General features: G+C 52.4%; 1 protein-coding gene across 1 annotated transcript in view; it reads left to right on the forward strand.

Annotated features, from left to right (window-relative positions):
- Positions 1-5,525, forward strand: part of PPP1R10 (protein phosphatase 1 regulatory subunit 10) — a 38,886-nt gene extending 33,361 nt beyond the window's left edge. The window contains 8 exon segments of the mRNA XM_069241964.1: positions 785-1,031; positions 1,163-1,238; positions 1,606-1,812; positions 2,034-2,145; positions 2,923-2,974; positions 2,976-3,010; positions 3,244-3,795; positions 4,526-5,525. Coding sequence (XP_069098065.1) covers positions 785-1,031; positions 1,163-1,238; positions 1,606-1,812; positions 2,034-2,145; positions 2,923-2,974; positions 2,976-3,010; positions 3,244-3,795; positions 4,526-4,635 — 1,391 coding nt within the window. The 3' untranslated portion in view covers positions 4,636-5,525.
- Positions 5,526-10,101: the final 4,576 nt, after the last annotated feature.

Here is a 10,101-nt window from a genome sequence, read left to right on the forward strand (position 1 = left end):
ATCACCCCCCCCCCCCCCCCCCCACACACACACACACTCTCATTTACAAGTGATGGCACACAATTTAACACGTTGACGCTCGTTTACTAAATAGTTGTAGAAAAATCGTCAACGTTGTGAGTTGATGTCTTTGAAGTGGAGTTGTACGAGCTTTGCTGACGGATCTCCTGGCTCGTCCTTGCATCTCTGGTGTTTGAGGTGGAGCTTGCCAGAGCTCGGCAGATGGTCTGACGGATGGTTGCCGACCCTGGCGCCTCCACTGTGGCGCTGTCAGTCTCCCGCACTCTCCCAGCCACTGATCCTCAGCACTCACCTGTCCGCTGCGCTCTACTGGGCAGCATGTCCTGTTTCCCTGGCAGCTTTCCTTCGTGGAGAAGTCTGCAAGTTTAATTGGCTCAATAAGGTCTGCCTGAGATGATGTCCACAATCTGGTGCCACTTGGACACGTCTGCTAGGCTGACTATAAAAGATGAGGCCTTTTAATAGGCGTCTTGTCCTTGTGGTATTTTACTCCGTGCTGGCACTTCTGCAGTGAGAATGCGGTTTGTGTTTCACGCTCTAGGACATACGCCCGTCTCTCACTCTCCCCTGCAGACAGTCCTCAAAGATGCCCTGATGCCCCGCATGAGCAGGTGGCGCTCGGTTAGTGTTGGGAAGTGCTTTCTCTTGGTGTCCCTTTCACCCGCTCGTCCAGTGGCTGCTGGTTCGCGCAGTGGTTCTCCAGTGTCTCTGGGCCACTTGTAGACATTTAGACCCTGATCTTCTGTTTCCTTCCCTCCTCCAGTGAACGTCAACAAGATCAAGGACTTCGGAGAAGCTGCCAAGCGGGAGAAGATGAAGGACCGGGAAGCCTTCGAGACGGCGCGGCGCCTCAGCCACGATGCCATGGAGGAGACCATCCCCTGGACCTACCCCAAGGCCATCGAGATGATCCCCACGCTTGTGCACTGGGGCAGTGCCAGCCGGGAGAAGTTCACGCAGGCGGAGCGGGAGAAGCTGATCCTCCAGGAGATCTTCCTGACCAAAGAAAGGTGCGGGGGCCGGTGTCAGTGGTGCTCCTGGGGAGGGGGTTGCGCAAGGATGTCCCAGCCTCGGAGCTTCAGTCCTCTGCTTCTGATGTAGTCCCGCTGGACCGGGCTAATCTTTCCATTTTTCTTCGCAGAGTTCCAGACAGTCCACACGAGCCGGACCTGGAGTCCTACGAGCCCGTCCCCCCGAAGCTCATCCCGCTCGATGACGTAAGCACCTGTTCTCACCCCCGGGGTCCCCCCACCAGTGATGCCGGTACCCTCAGAGCTAGCTGCAGCACGCTGTGGGGGGGTACCGGACCCAGTAACTAATGGCCATGGTGTGGTCCACAAGGAGAGGGCACCTGCGCCGCCCGGGGTCCTACTCCCTTGCCGTGGGTGTCCCTCAGGGTCTCGCACCTTCCTTGCTTGTGGAGAAGATTGCGTTCCTGGCGGGGTGGGAGTCACTTAGACCAGTGAACTCTTCCGATAAGTTAGTTCCTCCTGCCCCGGATAGCTCTGCTTGTTTTAAGAGGTTCATCTTGTTTTGGGAGTGAGTGTCTGAGCGCTGAGTCTCTTCCTGTGTTCCCTCCTCCAGGAGTCCTCCGTCGATAGCACCGTCTTCCAGGATCCCATGGATCACTCGGCTACATCGCCATCTCCCGACGGCGCTGCAGGGGCCAAGCTGCCCCCCGTCCTGGCCAACCTCATGGGCAGCATGGTGGCAGCCAAGGGCCAGCCAGCGCCCGGGGCTGCATCGGCCATCAACGCCATCAATGTGCAAGAGATCCTGACCTCCATCATGGTGAGTGGCGCTGTGAGCCGGCAGGTACAGGCCAGCGAGATACAAACGGAGGGTGTCCCGCACCCCCAGGGCGAGTGCGCAGAGAGGCTCAGAGTGAATGCTGTACGCTTGGAGATGCTTTCGCCTCATGAATGGCATCTAGTGGCAGTGTGCAGCCAATAGACCTTTCTTACACTCACGTCTTACTCAATATCCGTCTGTTTTTCCCCTCATTTTAACAGGGGGCTCAGGGTAACCAGAAGCCGGAAGACCTCCTGAAGCAGCCGGACTTCTCCGATAAGATAAAGCAACTCCTGGGTAACCTCCAGACTGCGCCTCCTGCCCCTCCTGCAGGTGGGTAGCGGGGCGTGCTGCTTGGTCTGGGAGCTGGGGTGGCAGATTGCTGTGTCCTGGCATGCTCCCATGCTGCTTGGTCTGGGGTGGCAGATTGCTGTGTCCTGGCATGCTCCTGTGCTGCTTGGTCTGGCATGCTCGCGTGGTCTGGGAGCTGGGGTGGCAGACTGCTGTGTCCTGGCATGCTCCCTTGCTGCTTGGTCTGGGCGCTGGGGTGGCAGATTGCTGTGTCCTGGCGTGCTGCTTGGTCTGGGGTGGCAGATTGCTGTGTCCTGGCATGCTCCCATGCTGCTTGGTCTGGGAGCTGGGGTGGCAGACTGCTGTGTCCTGGCATGCTCGCGCTCTTTACTGACTCCAGGCCCACAGGTCTGGAGGTGCTTCAGTCTGTGTAATGTCCTGTAGTTTTCTGAAGCAATCCTTCTATTGAGAAGTAAAGCTCTCCTGTAATGATTTCTTCTCAGCAGCTACCAATAACGCTTTAGTTTGTACTGAAATACTTATGAGCTTCTGGCAAACACATGAAGCTAGTTGACAAGGCGGCCACGCTTTTGTGCGGTGCTTCAGAAGATTGAGGTGGCCTCCCATATGAAGCTAATTTGATTCGGGCATTTCTTGAAGGCCATCCCTTCTTAGTCACCTGGGATTTAATGTGAGGGTTTGCTTACTAGCTGAAGGCCTGCCCGACTCCACACGGGGAAAGATGTTGGGTCTTGCATACAAAATGTTTGCGGAGTCAGTCTTTTATTACATTTACAAGAGGACTTGCTTCCTTTGTAGGTGGGCAAGGTTTGCTGGGACCTCCTCTGCTTGTGAATGGCTTTCCACCAGGGACCAGGGCCCAAAAACATGCCACATTTTCCACCAGGTGGGCCAGTGCCTCCGTTTCAAGGTACGTTTTGTTTGCTTCCTTCCCAAAAAAAGAGAAAATGGGGATAAAAAAACAAACCTTTTGCAGTCTGTGCTACATAGCTCATCCTAGTTTTCTGCCTTGTTTTGTTTCAGGACCCCCACATATGGGCCCAGGAGCCATGGTTGGTCCCGGAGGCCCAGTGGTCCCTGGGGGTCCCGTTGGCCCTGGTGGACCTATTGGCCCTGGAGGTCCTGTGGGCCCAGGCGGTCCTGTTGGGCCCCTCGGTCCAGGTGGTCCCCCAGGCCCTCGTATGATGGGCCCTCCGCTTCCAATGCCGCCGCCGCCACCTCCTCCGCCGCATGATGGCTTCTGGGAGCAGCCGAATGAGAATATGAGAGGTGGGCCTCATGGAGGCATGAGGGGCGGACCACATTTCCACAGAGGAAGAGGGCAGGGTGGAGAGCCAAATTACCGTGGTAGAGGACATGGTGGACCGCACAATTCAGGAAGAGGAGGCCACGAGCGAGGACACAACAGAGGCCATGACCGGGGACATGACAGAGGCCACGAGCGGGGTCGTGGTGGCCATGATAGAGGTCGGGGTGGGCACGATCGGGGCTTTGACGGTGGGCACGATCGGGGCTTTGACGGTGGGCACGATCGGGGCTTTGACGGTGGGCACGATCGGGGCTTTGACGGTGGGCATGATCGAGGCTTTGACGGTGGTTACGATGGAGGCCATGACCGAGGCTACGATGGAGGCCACGAGCGGGGCCGAGGCCACGGAAAGGGCCATGGAGGTGAGCACCTTGATTTTAAATGCTACTGTACTGCTTGGTGGGATTCTTGAGGGGGCTGCGTTTCCTCTGAGCCGCTACCCTTGGCTGTCTGACTCCATTCCCTCTAAAGCTTGTGCATGTGCCGTAAGGATCCATTCACTGAGCTCGGCCTCATTGACACATTAGTTGTTGAGGTGCTTGTGGACTCTTGGGTGGGTCTAGTCACAGCCCCTGACCTGTCATCCCAGGTTAGCCTGGCTCTAGGGAGGGGTGTGTACTTGAGAGCTTGGGGGGGGGGGGGGGGGGGGGGCGTGCACTTGAGAGCCTGGCTCTGGGAGAGGGGCGTGCACTTGAGAGCCTGGTTCTGGGGAGGGGGGGCGTGGGGATCTGAGGAGGGGGGCGTGGGACGTGCACTTGAGAGCCTTGGGAGGGGGGCGTGCACTTGAGAGCCTGGCTCTGAGGGGGGGGGGGGGGGGGCGTGCACTTGAGAGCCTGGCTCTGAGGGGGGGGGGGGGGGGGGGGCGTGCACTTGAGAGCCTGGCTCTGAGGGGGGGGGGGGCGTGCACTTGAGAGCCTGGCTCTGAGGGGGGGGGGGGGGGGGGGCTTGCACTTGAGAGCCTGGCTCTGAGGGGGGGGGGGGGGGGGGGGCTTGCACTTGATTATTGCATGCAGAAGCTGAGGGACCCCGCCCTGCTGGGCTGTGGGCGGCTCTGCTCCCGCCCGCACTGACCATGTTCCTTGCTCCCCACAGATATGTCCAGGCGGGCTGTGTGCCGCCACTTCATGTTGAAGGGGAACTGCCGCTACGAGCACAAGTGCGCCTTCTACCACCCTGGAGTGAACGGGCCCCCGCTCCCCTAGCGGGTGGACCCCCACAGCCCTCTGCTCGGGGGCGCTGGTGCATCTCGCCCCACAAGGGGTGGCCAAGTGATGGAGAGCGCGAAGAAGGCGCTGTTGGAGGGGACGGTGTCCAGTGCACCGGGGGAGACTCAGCGTCCTGGCTTCTGTGAGGCCTTGTTTGTTTTAAATAAGAAACTAAAACTGAGCGCTGCTTCTGGATGAGCACTGACTGCCCGTAGCTGTCACTGGTGGGGGATCCGTGGCCACCTTCGGAGCGCATCCTGGCCTGGGTGATCTCAGGCACTGCTCTTCATAGCCGGGTGAACAAACAGAAATCCTCCGGAGCCGGAGGAATGTACTGTGTTTTGGGCCCTGGAACGGGTGTTTTGCTTTGGAATCATGTTTCAGATCTGTCCTCTGGAGCTCCCTGTGCGCATAGAAGGCGCTGCTCCTAGTGGGGTATTTCAGGGAGGGAACTACTGACTGCTTATGTTGTACTTGGGCACAAGGCCAATGGAAGAAAAGGTCTTCTTGAGGACTACTGAAGCATCTTTGTGTTTTTTATTATTATTATTTCAGAACTGAAAGAGGTGCAGAAGTATAGTTTCTACACATGTGCTCGAAGAGAACAGTTGTCACAGCCTGTTACCTTCCTGTGGGTCTTTCGAGGAACCAAAGACAGTGACCTGCATTCCTTCAGCTGCTGCGTCCTCCACCTCGGTGCCCTCCCAGCAGCACTGTCTGTGTTTTCTACTGGTTGGGAAGCCTGCTCTCTTCTCTAGCACGGTGCCCTCACTACTGGAGGGAAGCAGCTGCACATGTGTACATTCCCAGGCCCACTTTAGGAGCCATGTGTTTTGTCAAACTATCCAATGCTCGTATCCTAAAAAACAAACAAACAATTAAACAAAGGGAATAGGTGGACACAACATAATTGGAGGAGGGTGGGTGACTTAAATTGGTCCCATCTTGAGTTTTGGGGATAGAAGCCCACAGTGTAGGTACTAGATGACTGCTGCCAGCTGGCGATCTAATGTAACTGCTCCTTGAATCCTGTGTACGCCTGGTACCTGAGTCAGCCAGGTAAGGGCTTGGCAACCTCCCACTGGACTGAAACAAGAGGAGGCCTTGCTGGCGGCTGGTCCCCTAAACACTAAGTATTCATTCACACAAGTATTATGCCTTGTGGCTGCAGCTCGAGTCACAAGAACTGCCTCGGTATTGACCTAGGGTACGGCAGTTGCTTGAGGGCTCAGGTGGGAAGTGGTATTTTTGAACAGATTTCACTCTGTTGTATTTATAACTAGCTGCACTCTGCGCCTATTAACAGTGTTTTCAGGTAATGGAAAAGCATAAATTGGTGGTCGGAGCCTGGAGCTGCTGTTTATGTTGTCAACATACCACCTAGTTTACGTATTCATTCTCTCTGGCCGACAGTATTGTGTGAACACCTGTGGATTACATATGGAGTGCGCAAGTTGTAAAGTTGTTTTCTGTGAAAACTTGTTATTTTTTTTATCTGTCTCGACAGGGACACAGTTTGAAACTGCAACGTATCTTCCATTTTCGTTTGTATATTTTGTATCTTAATAAAAGTGGTGAAAATCCAAGTAAATCTATAGTAGCGAGAGCAGTCCTAGGCTCAAAGAAGCTGCCTGTTATGTGCTCACTAGTGATGTTGGAGTTCTTATTAGTCGCTTGCTTCAGATTTAAAATAGGCTGATTGGGTGTTTTTATTGCAAATGTGTTTGTGATGCCTTTTTTTGCCACCAGCTATTTTCCCAACATCAAAGGACAGAAAATATGATCAAAATGTAAATATTGAATATCTTTCCTCAGTAACACTTGTTGCACATCGTGGTCCAAAACAGAAGAGCAGAGAAATGAATCCAACCCCAAAAGAGCACAAAGTAAACCTGCCAAATACTCGTTTTCTCTGCCCGAAGGGATTGATAGGTTGTCATGAATTCCCTTCTAAGAATACCCAGTGGCCTTACCAGCTTGAGTGGGAGAAACAGACGGGCTGTAAGCCATGCATCTCCCATGGCTTACCTGAAACTTTGGCTCTCTTCTGATGCCCCTCTGATCAGGGCGATGCAGTGCTCGTGCCTGCCTACAGGCCAGACTTCATCAGTCGAGCGCAGTGTCGGAGAGCCACTCAAACATTGGACATGGTAGAGAAAAGAATTGCACCCCCCTCCCCCTCTGCTACATGCTGGGTGGTGGGGGGGAAAAGGAGGGACCTCTCGGCATAATAAGGCACCCTTGCTGGTTTTTGTGGCCTGTGTGCCCCTGTGGCTGCCAACCTCATTAAGGGAGGATGGGGTGGAAACCAGTAAAAGCAAGAGGTCAGCAAGGAGACCTGAGGAGGCTGGTCAGGAAGTGTTAAAACTGCTCATATTTGATATACTACACAAATAGGACTTTGGTAAGGGACGTGGATGTGCTTGTGGCGGCAGCAGGGAGAAGTAGTAAGTGAACGTGCGTATTGTAGGGAGCTGGCTTGGTGTGTGGTGAGCACCTATGGTGTTATGACCCTACACCAGGTATCTCCTCTTAAGTGAATTGTAGGCAGTGTCTACGAAGCCAAGCTCTCTTGAGGTAGCTGTTGATGAACAGCCAGGACTTATGTAGGAGGCATGTAAAGCTTATGTAATACTAATATAGTCACACAGCACTTGCACACATGAAACAACCATACATTGTTACAAAAATAAAGGTACTTTATTCTAATACCATGAATAATGAATAGGCAGTTCCCCACCACCCAAACTGGAGGTAAATAAACACACTATTACATACACATTAGCAATCAGTAAATAGCATAGAAAGCAATAAGCATTGGTAAAAGCAATAGCAACTAATGAAGGACCTAGGGGAGGGCCAAACCATATACTAAGCAAGCATTTACAATGCAATGGGTCTTGCATTTGCTTGAGTTAGAGCTATTAGCGTTTGTAAACTCCTAACCAGACTTTTCTTGCCACATAAACTGAAAATTAAAAGTAAAAGTTTCACATAAGCGAGTTGATTCACAGTGCCACAGCCGCCATGGGGATCAGCGTAAAGAGACACACAAAAGTTAAAAGAAGTTCTCCAGTATTGGATCTTCCATAGATTCACATGCTTGAATCATCCCCGTCGTCGAGGTGGGAGCCTCTTGGTAAATTTAAATACATAAAGCAGTAAGTCAGTAAAAGTAAAACCAGTAGGCCTCATAGGGTATTTTACAGTCTATCCACTTTGTTTTGTGAAAAGACCCAAACTTCCGTATCAACCAATCAGGATTCAGCCCCTCCCAAACACTCCCAACAGAGGCTGAATTCCCTCAGATTTTCTACCGCACGTCGTGTGAAGGGAGTCTCCCTGAGCTCTGCTCAGTTTTTTTCCTTATTTCTGACTGAAGATTGTTTTCTCTCAGGAAACTAGCTCCACAGCTTTACCATGTCTGAAAAGACAAAGAAGGGTCTGTTCAGAGACTGTGACAATTGTGGGAAGAAGAGACCATGTTGATGACCCCCTACTAGAAGTGTATCTACTGCCTCCATCCAGACCACAAAGTGAGAGACTGCAAAATCTGTCGCACCTTTAGTCAAAAAACCCTCAAAGACCGTGAGGGTAGACTTCTCTTATGGCTGCAAAAACAGAAAGCCATAGAACATCCTTCCTCAGACGACAGCGAAGCGTCATCACAGACTTCTCGGCCTCAGAAAAGAACAGGTGAGAGAAGTAGAGGGTCTGATGAACCACCAAGGAAGGTGCCCAAAAAGACAAAACAAGTCTCTACCGAGGCAAAAAAGGATGTTTCCCACTCCGAGACATTGAAACATTTGCCAAAAAAGGTTCATTCAGAACCTACTACCCCTTTGCATTGAAAAAGCACCTCAAAAAAGGCATCCCTGTCTCTGTCACCCCAAAAAGAGCCAGAAAAAGTCTCTGGGGAAAAAACAACCGTCGACGACCACCCCATCGACGACGGTGTCGACGGTAACAGCTACTACAGTATCGTCAACGTTCACAACACCGGTCTCACCGATGATTATCACGTTGTCGCCATTATCGTCGACGACGATAATTATGGCAAACATTTTTAAGAAAGCTTCATCGGCAATCCCCTTCGTCGACGGCGGAGGCCTCCTGGGTTCACCAATCAACCAGGACACTCCCATCTTCGAAGCACATCAATGAGGTTTAAAAAGGCACTGCCGACGACGGCACCTACAGAACATACGTCGGCGAAACGACTGTCGTCTATAAAGGGCCCGTCGACGAAGGGACCATTGACGAAGGACCCGTCGACGAAAGACCCGTTAGCGAAGACGCCGTCAATGACGGAACCGTCGACGAGGGAGTCATCGACGAGAGATCCGTCGATGAGGGAACCGTCAACGGTCATATCGGCCACAGCACTAACAGTGTACAAGCCATCCACCTACCTGGATACTTCGCCGCACCATTCCTCATATCATCAGGACGACTCCACCAGATTCTTACCCCTTTCACTTATTAACATGGGGGACAAGGCGTCTAATATTCTGCCAATGCATACCTCACCAAGTAAAGTGTTGCCATATCCACCACAACATCTTTTAGATGATGATGACGATGATGCATACTCTCAAAACGACGGAATGTTTGGGGCAGCTAGTAGCCCGTCCCAACTCCATGTCAAATGCCAAGAGTTTGATGAGGAGGAGGATCAGTATTACCAGCCTAGTTATGCCTCAACATCTTATCCACAGGCAAAACAACCATCGCCCCTTGCTATGCCTAGCACACTAGTAGCAGGTCTACAATATATGTTGAATGACTACTATAAAAGGTTCCCACCATCAACTCCGTCCACGCCACCTAGACCTGAGAGCTACCAGACACCTCGGCAAACTCCGACTACTAATCTTTCGGAAACACCACAGGCTAGCATACCGGTAACTAGCCAAACTCAGGAAGCTCACCCCTCGTCAGACGACGAAAGGGAAGAGGTTGAGCTAAGAGATTCTGCGGCTAGTGAATGGGATGATTATCTTGTCCCCACACCATCTCCACCGCCAGCAGGTCCGGTAGATTCTCCTCCAGAGGACATAGGAGGTTTCCATAATTTAATAGAGAGAGCGGCAAAACGTTTTGGCCTTGCAATTGTTTCTCATGAAACCGAATGTTTTTTGTACGACTTCAAAGAGCCATCAAAGAGATCTGTAAGAGCCATACCCATTGTAGATTTCTTATGGCAGGAGGGTTTGAAGGCAAAGAAAAATCCGGCAACAGTGCCTTCACAAATGCCAAGACTGGAGAAAAAGTACAAGGCCCCAGATGATTCTCTGGCCTGTCTAGTCTCACAGCCGAAACCTGACTGTTATATCACAGGCGGCTCAGCGACGTTCCAAAAACCCCTCTGCACCTATAGCGTCTCCCCCAGACAAGGAAGGAAGGAGATTAGACAATATCGGCAAGAAATTCTCCTCTGTTGCAGCAGTCACAGTTAAGGCG

The sequence above is a fragment of the Pleurodeles waltl genome, chromosome 6 (genome assembly GCF_031143425.1).
Source record: "Pleurodeles waltl isolate 20211129_DDA chromosome 6, aPleWal1.hap1.20221129, whole genome shotgun sequence".
NCBI classification, from domain to species: domain Eukaryota; kingdom Metazoa; phylum Chordata; class Amphibia; order Caudata; family Salamandridae; genus Pleurodeles; species Pleurodeles waltl.